Source organism: Pleurodeles waltl, chromosome 5 (assembly GCF_031143425.1).
Source record: "Pleurodeles waltl isolate 20211129_DDA chromosome 5, aPleWal1.hap1.20221129, whole genome shotgun sequence".
Lineage (NCBI taxonomy): Eukaryota > Metazoa > Chordata > Amphibia > Caudata > Salamandridae > Pleurodeles > Pleurodeles waltl.
Window position 1 is genome coordinate 115888022 of NC_090444.1, and position 14431 is coordinate 115902452.

At 39.6% G+C, this 14431-nt stretch overlaps 1 protein-coding gene across 3 annotated transcripts in view; it reads right to left on the reverse strand.

Annotated features, from left to right (window-relative positions):
• Positions 1-14431, reverse strand: part of CENPO (centromere protein O) — a 91942-nt gene that overhangs the window by 42158 nt on the left and 35353 nt on the right. For all 3 annotated transcript variants that reach the window (XM_069233759.1, XM_069233757.1, XM_069233758.1), the window contains one exon: positions 5172-5431. In XM_069233759.1, the coding sequence (XP_069089860.1) occupies positions 5172-5431 (260 nt within the window). The remainder of the gene's footprint in view (positions 1-5171; positions 5432-14431) is intronic.

The window sequence follows — 14431 nt, forward strand, 5'->3', positions numbered from 1 at the left end:
CACCTACTATGAGGTGCTTGTATTACAATGTATAAAGAATTATTTTACATCTAAAAATACACTATTGTCACACGTTTAATTCTTTATATTGTACGTGATTTGACAATATTTGTTTGATTGGGCTAAGATACCCGTTTGCGCTTTTTCTAGGAGTCTTCCTGGACAAGTTGAAAGCTTCTTACATAAAGGTACTCCTGGAGAAGCTTACACTAGACCTCTGTAACCCAGGCAACTACTAACCAATGGCAAAGCACAAGTCTCCTTTTGATATTCATGGGTTGGAATCTTCCAACATCAGCACATGGAGGAGCAACAGCAACCCTTGTACTTCTGGACCTCTCCAATACATTTAGCCCTGTCCATTAGTCTACAGTTGTGTGCCTTGATAAAACTGGAAATCAAGATAAGGTTGTGTACCTTCCCCTCAAACTGCATAGAAGTTACCTTGTCCGCACCTTCTGCCTCACTTCTTTGTCGACTAAACTCTGGCATCACACAAGGTTATGCCATCACTCCAGTCCTGTTCAAAGTGTGCTTCAGGACACCTCTCTGTCACATTGAATCTTTCGGCCTAACCAGCTATACAACCTTTGCTGAAACTGGAACCACAAACAGATGTTGACTGTACTGTGCTTGAATCTTGCCTTCTATATTATAATAATATAGGGACCCCCTGAAATGAATACAGGCTCCTGGGGCAGGGGAAAAACGACAAATTATACAAAGAGAAGCCCCACAGGCAACCAAAACGTACTTTATCTACTCAACTGTTAGCATATAGTGATGGCTCAGACTAAGTAACAAATTTTGTACGCCTTTATTTTCCCAAAAATTACACAGCATTCCATAATTTTATCATACATTATCCAACTTTATATCTTTCATTAATAAATAATGGCTAATCAATGTTTTTTTTTTTTTTTAAATCGAAAAAATGAAAAACACCATACCATTCTCTACCACTCATTCAATCAACCTCATGAATGCCACAATTGCACTACATACATTACCCGGTGCATATTCACAAAATTTCAAAATGACAACTTAAAATCTTATCAAAATTCACTATATACAATTTCATAGAACCGTCAGTAAATGGAGACAAACCATTGAAATTCATCAGTTCTTGAATTATGACTTCAGTTGTATGATCGTTGTTATATTATCTCATCTAATGTTCCTTTCAATTACTCTGATTTAAATTATATTACTGGATTGTGGGTTCAAATGTGATTATTATTGCATCTGTGATTTCATTGATATCCATTTAATTACTGTAACATCTGTGTCTCCATTCATTTTCATTTCTACACGCGTTTTGACAACTTGCGCCTTCTTCAGGAAAGCCAATACAATGGTACACCCAATAAAAATGAGCAACTACAAATGAATTAAGCATATATTTTAAACTGAGCCAAAACAAAACTCATGATTTCTTCACTGAATCAATTCTCACTTAGTCCAAACTTCCACCTTCCGACTGGATACTCCATGCCCTCACTGCTTAGTGTCAAAACCAAGTACTACACCACGTGAGCCACCATTAAAATGGAAAAGAGGAAGAGACTTCATAAAATTTCAAATTCATGCAATCGCCTCATATAAGTGCTCTGTTTAAGGATGTATAAATAGGTGCTCCTTTCTATTCATGCTTTTAATACACAAAACTCTTTCAATAATGTCCATGGTGTAATAAAAACAGCAACCACTCTCCTTCCTCTGGGAAATACCTAATCTCCTAAAGCTCACCCTAAAAGCTCACAGGACATTCAGAAAGTAAATAAGTGGCAAAATGCTACAAAACAGGGAAACCGAAGGGGAATGTATTATAATTGGTCAAAGTAACAGCCTGGAAAAGAGACAGCACAGAAACTCAGAAAGTGACACATACCAAGTCCATGGGTACTCTAATATCTTGCGTCACAGAATAATCGATGAAATAGCAAGATGTCCTGGCCACCGAAACACAAAATCTTTATGAATACTAGCGTCATACCATTGTTCGGATAACCAGAATAGTCTAGAGACAGACTTTTGCCATAGCTGGAGTAAGAAAGGATATGGAGCACGCCTTGGTATATTTAAGCTATAATCGAAAGCTTATCCCCACCCTGGAAAAAACCTTAACAAATATTGACAATGTCCTTGTATATAATTCTTACATTGACTATGTCAATTATGGAGGGAACTCCCCATGATATGAACTATTCCTATAAGTCATCTTTTCAAACCTATGTAGATGTTACAGGTGGCCTGACATGGATTACAAATGCTGTAATGCTCAATATTGGTCTATCAACCCTGTCTGCATCATCCTGCGAAGCATCAAGGGTCTGATAGACAGCTAGTCGCCTCATAAACTGTCCAAAAAAACACAAAGTTAGTAACCTTGTAAATAGGGGATTAAATTACTCTGACGTCCGCATCCCAAATAAGAGTATTTAGTGAGTTCCCAAATATACATAGGGATCTGGTACCACAGCGCCTTTCAGTAAACTATATAGCGAGAGATCGCAATTAAACTTTTAGGTCCTCTGGAGAACTAAACAGCCACTGGCAAGACTGTTGATTGTAATTTAAGCTGTCAACATGCTTACTGTTAAAACTGTTGCGCTACATCATGGCGCCAGTGGCGAATCCAGAACAAATACTGCGTTTTGGCCTGCAAAGCCATCTATTTTCTCCTATTTATGCGGTGTCAACACAAAACACCTTTGAGGTACGGAGGCAAGTCCACTTGTCACACACAGATCTCACGAAATCCACAATCCAGATGCGGCCATATTTAAATGTATATTGCTTCCTTAAAAAATGTAAAAACAATTGTAGAACTAGGGAGGTGGCTGTCCCCCCCTTGCTATGCCCGCCAATATTAATTATATGTTAGGTTGTGTACTGCGTCGCCAGCCGGAAAATCACTTGTCATACTTTACTACAACTCCAAAGTTGTCCGCATGCTTTTTAATCTTATGGCGGCCATTTTGAAAGGTCAAGGGATTGTAAAAGGGATATCACAAAACCTAATAACATACCAACAAGGGCCTAAAGGATCATAGGCACCTCCATGCAACTGGAGTAAACTAACATAAATGATGGAAAATATATTCCAGAAAGGACACCCAAACCAATATTGAAAACTATCTGTTAAAGGTAACTCATCACACCCTAAATTACTGACTAATATTTCTGATCATCTGCAGAGACAATATTCTCTCCTGGGAACCTCTCCCATGGCTTGAAGAGGGAATTACTGATAATACTGAACGCACCCCATCTTTCGTCTCTCAATATATTAAGGATGTAAAATGAAAACGTGCACCTCCTGAAGAGATAGAAGCAAGACCTTTTTATAAAAAGCAATACATATGAAAGAAAAACATCACAGAACGACACATAATAATCACGGTAATCTGTCTCCCTACCGGTGATCTATCCTCTTCAGTGTGCATTATAAACAACAGCATTCTCCCATGGAGTTTCATTATTTAAGCCTCACATATGGGTGTCTAAGGACAAAATCCAAAATACCTCCTTTCTTTTCCTTACTACATTAGGATCCTCTCATTCTTTTACCTATATCTTTTCTAGAATCAGCCATTTGATATCTTCAGAATCATGCTTGTTATTAATGTAATGTTTTACTAAAAGGGTTTGCGTCTTTGTCGTCCGAATAGCGGATCTGTGTTCAGAAAAAAGTGTGGGGAAAGACCTTCCCATCTCACCTACATATCCAACATTACATGGACAGATCAGAAGACAGACATTATTTTTGGTCTTACAATTTAAGTTTTTTAGTCTTGTGGTATACTTATTAAAAGTAAACACATCAGTCCGAAAGGCACTGGGACATGCCCTGCATGGAAAATGACCAAGAATAAGGACACTGCCATCAACTGTCTTCTGCCGAAACCGCCCTGATGTTTCCAAATGGGATCGTACCACCAAATTCTTAAGATTTGTATTGCGCTTTGGAGCCTGAGATTTTCTTCGGTGGTGTTGCTACTGAGTGTGTGCCAGCTAGAATTAACTGTCTGGCACACCTTTTCATTAAGCACTTGCCTTATAATGCACTAACTTAAGTTCTCCCCGCTCTACTTGATTGTTCAGCAGATGGTCTCCATTGTAAAATCTTGCTCCTTTTAGGGCCTCACGCAACAATCTTCTAGGATAGCCCCAGGTTACAAATTTTTCTTTCATCACTTTAGCACGGGTGTCAAACATGTAAATTGGTACAGTTCCTCCTTAGTCTGAGAAACTGTCCAAATGGAATACTTTGTTTCCGATTTCGTGGGTGGAAACTACTGAAATGCAGCAGTGTGTTCCTGGCAGTGGGTTTCACATGAAGATCTACTTCTCGACCGTTGTGATGGTGAATTAATAGGTCCAGAAACTCCACCTGTTGCTGACTCATGTGCACAGTGAACCTCATATTTGGATCACACAAGTTGATCCACAGTAAGAATTTGTTCAGATCTTCGAATGAAAAAATTTCATCAATATATCATGACCATTTGATCACCGACTCAAAGAAAGGAGCACATCGCTGTCTCTCAAGCACAGCACCTAGACACCAACCCTCCTCTTCAATGCTGCTCACATGCACCAAACAGCTCCTTAAAACAGACCGAGCTACTCCTCAATTCAGCAGTGTATACCACTCACTTCAGAGGTACCGCAATCTAATCATCTCTTAGGCCCTCATACAAATCACATTTACACAGCCCACATCGCAAGTCTTACACTCCTGCACAACCAGCCCTACGGCACTCCTGCACTGCTATGCTAAGACTGTTTGTCACATGCATCTTAAGCACATTGCAGCTATATTTCGCTTACAATCTACCAATACACACTAACCTTGAAATGGTGACATCAACCAACACCCTTCTCAATCATGTAGGCATGAACCTGCATGCCTCGAGGGGCCAAGGTGACAGCACTTCGATACCAAACTACTGGTTACTGCTGCTGTGGAGATAATATCCTGAGTAATTTCAAACAGTTATAAGATGTGAACCATAGCATGACTAAATTCATGGCACTGATGAGGTTTGTAACGTAAGGAACAACTGGGACATAAACATGTTACTGAGGAATGAAGATCAAGGTTTTCTGATAGGGAATGGAGGCATAGTTAGAGTATGAGGTTGTGGCGCCATGGAGGGCTTTACCTGAAGTTTATCAACTTGGTATTTTCGTCCAGCGTAAGCGTTCAAATGATCGAAGAGAACACACAGGAACTTCTTTAGATTTTTTGGTAGGTACTTTTTAGCTATGTCCTGTAGAGGAATGAATAAGGGGACTGAATGATGGTTAATCCGGATGTATGGCCTCAAAGTCAGGTCGACGTAGTATGGATCTAAGTAAGTACACTCATAGGCAGTGCTGATGCAGATGCAGACACCATGTGCAGTGAATTTTCCACTGATTCCTATAACACAAAAACACGTAAACAATGTATATTGATTTATGCCAGTCGATGCCATGAAGAAAACACTCAAATATTGCGATTTTATTTCTGAAGTATTTACTCTGATTATTTTTTTTATATATCTAATGGTTCTGCTGTGCACAGATCAGGTCAAAGTTCAAAGCAGGGTAAATTATGGTGGTGACAAGAGAGGTAAAAAACACTATACATTTATAACAATTGTACAACATATGATACTTAAAATACATTCCCATGGATTGGTTAAATAAATCACAAAGAAGTAGATCTAATGATCTCTCCTTAATTAGACATGGTCAAAAACAGAGTGAACAGAAACTGGAAATATTTTGCAAGCTTGTGAGGCACATGCACAGAACAAAATGTGTTTTCAGATTTCTTTCTAAATCTCAGTCTTCTGAGATGAAGAATTAATTGAGTGTTCAGAGCTTGTGAGACACTGTTTACGTTTCCAATCCATGACAAGCAATCCTGCCAGGGACCTGTTGTGGATAATGTAGGCCAGACAAGCCATCTTCAAGCTGGCCTTGCATCAGTTAAAAGCCAGTATAGAAATGTCAAAATGGATCGGGGAAAATATGCTATGGCATCAGGTGCATTGTATGAGAGATGATACATGATGCACTGCATTGTATTTTAGGGAAAACAATTAATAGAGAATAACCATTGAAAATCAAAAACAGGATAAAATCCTGTACTAAAGTGTAGGAATCAAGCAGAAAATTCTCTCCCTGAATCAATATTTAGTAACAACAAATAATAAAAAAATATAGAAACTGTATGCTGGACATTTCTCACAAGGGTCAGATCTATAAACCAATACGAACATAAACATAAAAATAATCACTAGTACAAACTGAAATATTACAGGCAATATATGTGCCAAGCTGACTTTGCTGTGATTTAGTTCTGCAACATGAAGGGTACACACAGATGCAACACACCACTTCCCACTGAGGGAATGTCTAATGTAGCCTTTAGTTGGTTAATTTTGGCATCTTGTCACTCGTTTTGTTTCTGTTCAACAGTTTTATTAAGGTTTTCAAAAGAAAAAAAAAATAATCAATGAGGTTTATACAATTATAAGGAAATAACAATAGTATCAGAAACAACTTCATTTTGGGAATTTAAAATTAATGAAAATAAAACATTTTTATTATAAAAAAAAAAATCAGTGTTTATAAACAAATTAAATACGTAATGTGAAACGTTAATTATAATTGTATTTATATAGCGCTTCCTACCCCTGAGAAGGTGTTGAAGCGCTTTTCGGTGAGTAGCACGCTACTCCGGAACCCAAGAGGAATTAGTGTTGGATTAGTATAGGGAAATATGAGTACAGTATTAGTATGAGTTAATTTGAGCAGAGGATATGTCAGTTTGTTAGTTGGACTGACTAGAGTAATGGAGGGATAGAGGAGGGAAGAATCCAGAAGTGTTAACTGGGAGTTTATAGTAATAGGATAAGGCTTGGGATGAGTACAGGAAGGATGGAGGAGGGAGGAGTCTGTGGAAAGGGCCTAGGGAGATCATAGCATCAGGAGGGATTTTGGATGAGTCAAAAGTGAGATAAATGAGGGAGAATTTAGTAGGTTTGTTTGGGAGAGCATAGTAGTAAACAGAGGTTTGGGAAGAGGAGAGGAGGGAAGAGCTTAGGCAGGGTATTTTGGAGATCAAAGTAGTAGAATGGGATTTAGGATGAGTTAAAGTGGGGATGGAGGATAGATTGATAGAGACATAGGGCAATGGGGAGACAGTAAAGCGTACGAGAGAGTAAAAGTTATATTATTTTTCTTTTTTTTAATGTAATTATGTATTTTTTATTTTACTTATAGATTTAATTTTATTCATTTTTCTCTAGTACAGTATAACTAGAGAAATGAATAGATATGTAAATACATAGTAAGGGAATATATCTGCAAGGAATATGAGAGGTAAAGTAAAGTTGTATTGTATAAACACAGACTTAAGATTTCTAATATTTGATGTTAGTAAGTGTACTTTTCTAACATTTATTTATCTTTCCTCAATTTTTCAATAGCGAAATGCTTGCTGTTAAATAGTTAAGATAACATTTGCTCATTGTGATATAAAAAAAAGAAAGCAGGGATTCATAAGTATCTAATATAACAACTTATCTTGGAGCTATACATAGCTCGCATATGAAAATGTTAAACATAGAATAATATACACATATAAATGTATATACAAACATTTATATATACACACACACATATATATATATATATATATATATATATATATATAACAGTGAGAAAATATATATTTTTAAACAGGCTTAAAGAGTTTTTGTATAATTTATTATTATGAAATAATAACTATACATATTTCTTAAAAAACTATACATATCTAGTGTTGGACTTTTTAGTTTCTGCAGGGTCATCCCCAATCTTTTTGCCTCCTGCCTCCTATGTTTTCTGACCTGTTGCTGTTGGTTTTTGAACTCTGAGCACTTTAACACTGCTAACCAGTGCTAAAGTGCATATGCTCTCTGTGTAAATTGTATGGTTGATTGGTTTATCCATGATTGGCATATTTGATTTACTAGTAAGTCCCTAGTAAAGTGCACTAGAGGTGCCAGGGCCTGTAAATCAAATTCTACTAGTGGGCCTGCAGCACTGGTTGTGCCACCCACATAAGTAGCTCTGTAATCATGTCTCAGACCTGCCATTTCAGTGTCTGTGTGTGTAGTTTTAACTGTAAGTTCGACTTAAACCTTCCCTTTTCTTACATGTCAGACACCCCTAAGGTAGGCCCTAGGTAGCCCCAAGGGCAGGGTGCAGTGTATGGTTAAGGTAGGACATATAGTAATGTGGTTTATATGTCCTGACAGTGAAATATTGTTAAATTCGTTTTTCACTGTTGCAAGGCCTGTCCCTCTCATAGGTTAACATGGGGGCTACCTTTAAATCTGATTAAAGTGTATATTCCCTTTGGGAGCGGATGGACACATGGAGTTTGGGGTCTCTGAGCTCACAATTTAAAAATACATATTTTAGTAAAGTTGATTTTAAGATCGTGTGTTTGAAAATGTCCCTTTTAGAAAGTGGACATTTTCTTGCCTATACCATTTCTGTGACTCTGCCTGTTTGTGGATTCCCTGTCTGGGTCAGTTTGACAGTTGGGCTGGTTGCACCTCACACTAGACAGTGACACAAAGATAGCTGGGGTGTAGCCTGCATATTCTGATGAGCGATCTATGCTAGGAGGGTGGGGAGGAGTGGTCATTCACACCTGAAAGGGCTGTGCCTGCCCTCACACAATGCACCCAAAACCACAGACTTTAGAAAAACACTTCTGGGACCAAGAGGAACCTCTGCCTGGAGAAGAGCTGAATAGCTGAGGAAGAAGAGCTGCCCTGCCTGTGACTGTGCTTTGTGGAGCTATCCTGCAGTTGCTGCTTCTGCCAGAGTAAGAGGGCAAAGACTGGACTTTGTGTGCCTTCTATCTTGAGAAGAAATCTCCAAGGGCTTGATCTAGAGCTTGCCTCCTGTTGTTTGAAATCTCAGGGACAGCAAATACTTCTCTCGGCCAGCACTTGGAGTCTCTGGAGAGACTCCTACTCTGCCCTGTGGTGCCCATCTAGTTCCTGGGACCCTGAAAGGAGAAGCTGGCAGCCTAAAGACAAGAAAATCCACGCACAGAGCACCGTGCGGGGAAAAGATTGATGCGACTCCAATCTGCGGCTGAAAAAACGACACGCCCCCGGCTCCGCAGCTGAGAAACGATGCTCGCAGGAAACGCGACCTAAGAATCGACGCACGGAGCAGGAGAAACGACACCCAGCATCGCTGACGGAGGCTGGGAGATCACAATCTGCGCTGCGGGGTTTTCGGATTATCGTGCGGCTGGATTTCCGACTCACACCCACCCGTGCAGGGTTATTTTTGACGCCCGCCCGCCCGTGCGGTGTTATTTTTGACGCGCACCAGGTACAATTTCACGCTAGCAGCGCTAGTGTGTGTTTAAAACTACTTAAAGACTTTTTGCATTTTTATTGATGACTTGTGTATGGTGGATTTTTGTCGTTTTGGTCTTGTTTTATTTAGATAAATATTTCCTATTTTTCTAAACCTGTGTTGTGTCATTTTGTGTTTTTTTCATTGAGTTACTGTGTGTTGGTACAAACACTTCACACCTAGCACTCTGAAGTTAAGCCTACTGATCTGCCAAGGTACCAATGGGGTAAGCAGGGGTTAGCTGAGGGTGATTCTCTTTTACCCTGGCTAGAGTGAGGGTCCTTGCTTGAACAGGGGGTAACCGGACTGTGAACCAAAGACCCCATTTCTAACATCTAGCAACACAGGCATATGCAGTCCATTGCTGTTTGAATATGGTGGTTATGCAGGAAAGAGCCAAATCTTGAGAAGTCTTCTGAAGACCAGATAGTTATCCGTGTATCTTGCATTTGGGGGTAATGAATTCCATAGTTTGGCTGCTTTAACAGTGAAGGATGTACAACCTATTGTCTTTTTCTTGCATGGTGGTGTTTTAAGGCGGGGTGCCAATCTTGAGCAGAGGTTTCTTTGTTGAATGTATTTGGTTATTTTGTTTCTGATGAAAAGCGGTCCTGTTCCATGTATAACTTTGTGGGTGATACAAAGCAGCTTGAAGGTGGATTTTCTGGCAACCGGTAACCAGTGTAGAGCTCTCAAGACAGGGGAGATGTGGGCTTGTGGATTTACATATAATGACTAGCCTGGTAGCTAAGTTCTGAATACGTTGTAGTTTTTTCATAATAGATAGAGATGATCCATGGTAGAGGCCATTGACATAATCCAGTGTAGATAGTACAAGAGAAATAGTAGCCTGCACCTTGTGTGGAAAACCGAGTTGGGGGATGATGCGCTGCAGTCTTTAAATGTGATGAAGCTTGTTTGTGCTAATTTGTCCACTTGGACATTCATTGTTAACTTGGAGTCCATGGTAATTCCAAAGTTTTTAACTTCCTTGGATATTTGAGGAGGTGGTCCCAGATCGTCAAGCCAGGCGCACAGTGGGTCATCATTTTCCAGGTGCGACATGTGAGTATTTCTATTTTGGACGCATTCAGTTTGAGGTGATTACAAGTCATCCACTGATCAACGGCTCTGAGACAACTGAAGTTCTGTGAGTTTTCAATGTCTTTGGGGAGTTCCAATTTAAGTAGTATTTGTGTGTCATCTGCATAGTTGTAGAATGTGAGTTGAAAATCACTGATCAATTCTTGTAATAACATCATGTAGATGTTGAAACGCACAGGTGAGATGACTGATCCTTGGGGTACCCCTGCTTTTGTGCGGTAGTGTTTGGATAAGAAGGGGGGAGAATAGATAATGTCAGTTCTGGTTTGAAGGTAGGATGTAATCCAGTCGTATCAAAGGCAACTGAGAGGTCCAAGAGAAGTAGTGCAGCAACTCCATTGCGGTTGACTGTGTTTTTAAGATCATCCCAGATTGCAATCTGTGTAGATTCAGTGCCTCTTCCTGGACGGAATATAGTTTGGTAGTCTGAAAGTATGGCGTTATCTTCAATGAATTGTGACATCTGGGCAAATGCTGCTCTTTCTATCCGTTAGCCCAGGTATGGTCCATTTGTAATTGGTCTGGAGTTGTTGGGCTCATGCGGGTCTGGGTTTGTTTTCTTTATTAACGGACGTATGTATGCCTTTTTCAGGTCTTCACGAAACGTTCCCGTAGATGATTCTTCTTACAGGTGTGGCAGCAGAAGTAGATAAAATAATGTTCTTGAAGATATGTGGTGGACAAGGGTCAGAAGGGCAGCCGGAAAATCTGCTTGTTTTGACCAAATCCATAAATTCACCTTGTGATATTTGTTTGAAGGAGTGCAAAGGCTGGGTTGGTTTACTCTTGAAGGGGATTTTAGGAAATGGGTTGGTGCGGATGGTATTCTTCTGTTTTAAATAGTAGTCCAATGTATCTGCCTTGGTTTTGTAACGAATTGCCAGTTTGTTTGTGAAATCTTAAGTAGTGGGATGACTTTCTTCCAGGCATTTAGGTTTTTGAAATTCATTGAAAATTTTATGAAAAATTATTTAGTTGCAGATTTACATTTAGAATTCTGTCTGAGTAGTACCTTTTTTTTTTTAAAGATTTTTTAGCTTTTTTAATTGATGCTTTGTATGTTCTGTTAAGTTTGTGTAGCTGAGGTTTGTCTTGAATGTTGTTTGTTTTGAGTCAGGTACGTTGCAGCCTTCTGATTTGTTGCTTTATCTTTTTAAGTTCTGTGTTTCTCCAAGGTGCTTGTTTTCTTTTGTTCTGTTTAGTTTTTCTGAGTGGTATTAGGATATTTAAAGCTTCCTGTAGCCACTCAATGTTTTGGAACAGAATTGTCTCTAGATCTGCGTTGGCTGTTAGCTGTGTTTCTAAGTCTTCAAAATCGAGTTTGCTCCATGATCAATATATGCATGTACGTAAGGTGCTATGGAGTGTGTTGATTTGTGGTGTTTTATGTCAGAAAGTTACCAAACGATGGTCTGACCATGTGATTGGCGTGATACTCTGAACGGTAACTAGCTCAGGGTTTGCAAAAATGACATCTAGGATGTGTCCAGCGATGTGTGTGGGATTGTGTACAATCTGACATAGGTGCAATGTGACTAGGCCAGTGATGACAGCTTTTGGATGGGGCATATTGGGTTTGTCAAACCAAATGTTTAGGTCCCCCAAGAATGCATAGGTTTGAGTATCATGTTATAAGGTTCGAGACTGTATCTAAGTGACTGGGAATGCTGAATTGTTAGGTGGAGGTCTGTAAAGGAGGAAAATGTAACAGGAGGAAGTTGGTGTAGGGTTGCATCTGGTGAGGAGGGCCTCACAACCTTGTATGGAAATGTTGTCTGTTTTACAAAGATTTATTGCTTGTTTGAATGTAATACCTAGTCCACCTCCTCTCTTGCCTATATGGTTTTGTGTGATGGTTTGATAGCCTGGAGAAACTGGCTTCATGCAACATTGGGGCCATGTCATCTCCCAACCATGATTCTGATACAAATAGTAAGTCATGTTGTGTGCCAGTGAGCAGCTTGTGGATGTGGTGCTTGTTTATTGAGTGATCGGGCATTTATGAGCAGGCAGTTAAGAAAATGTGTTTGTGGCGGTGCTGTTTTGTTTTGCAGAAGGGTGAGCAGTACATTTTGAGCTTGAAGCAGGTGTGCTATTAGTTGTGATAACTCTACGAGTGTCACAATAGTGCTGTTTTCCTATATAGTATTCCTCTTCCAGCAGGCCTAGGAGGCATTTTGTTAGGTCTGTGTGTATTTGTGGTGGACGTGGTGGCTGAGAGTGACATAAGTGTAGTTTTTTTGTAGAGTAGCCTTATTGTGTAATAGACAAGGGGATGAAAAGTTGTTAAGAGTGGTATGTTTATTTTGTTTGCGTCTGTTTAGTGTGGAAGGAGAATGGGTTAGGAGTGGAGGAGGAGCATGTGGATCATATTGTTAGGCTCTAAATTGTGCAATGGATGAGAGGCCGGTGAATGAATGTTGCTGTGTTGGGGTGCTTGTGGTAGATATTTGTGAAGAGTGACAATTTTTTTTGATGTGCGTGGTTTGGTTTGGTTTGTTTTTGTAAAATAGTGAGAGGAGATATTGATGTAGTGGTTTTCTGGGAAGGATTTGTATGTGAGTGCTGGTGAGTGGTATTAGAATACTACTAGGTGTTGATGTGTTTTAGAGAACAGTGTACGAGGTGTGTAAGAGGGGAAGGACGAGGGTTAGGGGTGTTTGTGTTAGTTTTGTTCACTGGAAGAGGTAATGTGTGGGTTGGAGTGGAGCATAAAGATTGTGTGGCTGTGCAATTGGTGAAGAGAGGGTGTTTGTGGATGGTGCGTTGCAAGGCTGGGTTTAGGTACTGTCAAGATAAAAGGTGGTATGGTAGTAGCAAATAGAGGATAGTGCTGTTGGTTTGTATGCACAGGGAGTGTGTACCTGAATGGCTAAAAGTAATGTATAATGTGGTTTTGTGTTGTGTGGGCGATGGCAGGACGTGATACTGGGAATGGACAGAGTAGCGTTTGGTGTGAGAATGAAGGTGTCTTACTGTTGTAGTGGATATGTGTATAGGTGTGGTATGTGGGGTTTTGTGCTGGTTGATGAGACATTGCAATCTGTATGAAGTCTGTTTGTGGCGCATGAGTTCTATGTCTTTGCTGATATTGTTTGGATTTTAGAGGATGTGTAGGGAATAAGGTCCTTTCTGGTAAATGGAAAATTGGGCAGCCATTCTAGCCCTAGGCCCGGCCAGTCCTGAACAGGCACAAACAGGCAACTGCCCTTGTCCTCTGCGCCTTTTGCCTCGACACCCGGGCTGAGATGCCCTGAGCCCTAGGCTTAAATAGCCCTATTGGCCAATAGAAACTTAGTCCTAACCCTAATCAATCAGATTTGTAACCCTACACCCTAGAGCCAATGGGAGACATAGCCCTATTAACCAATCACACCCCTAGTCCTGCATAATAACATTTATAGAAAATGATCTAGTAGAAGAAAGAAAATTAAAAAAAAGAAAAGGTATGCAGAAGGAGAAAGAAGGGGACACGGGGTCAACTATAAAGAGTTTAGGTATAAAATGATATACATATACAGTTTGGAAACAATTAAAAAAAAAGTATACTAGAATTATATTAAATGTTAAAAGAAAAAGCAAGACATAGGTATGAAATATTTCATGAAGTATCAATAGCTTCATCATGCGAAGAAGAGGGTTGAATACAAATAGAGTTCCTTGATAAAAAAAGACTGGTTAATGATAACCAAAATGTATCCGTTTTAATTATCTGCACAATTGCCACCCCACCAGGTAAGAAAAGCCAGTTTAGAAAAGTCTTTCCAACACACTGATTTGTTGAAAATCAGTGAAAATAAAAACAATCTAGTATTTTACAGTTGTTGATGGAGATAGCAGTGCCCAAAAGTGAAAGATCCCAAAAATACATTGGGGAAAATAAGAGGCAAATTCAAGT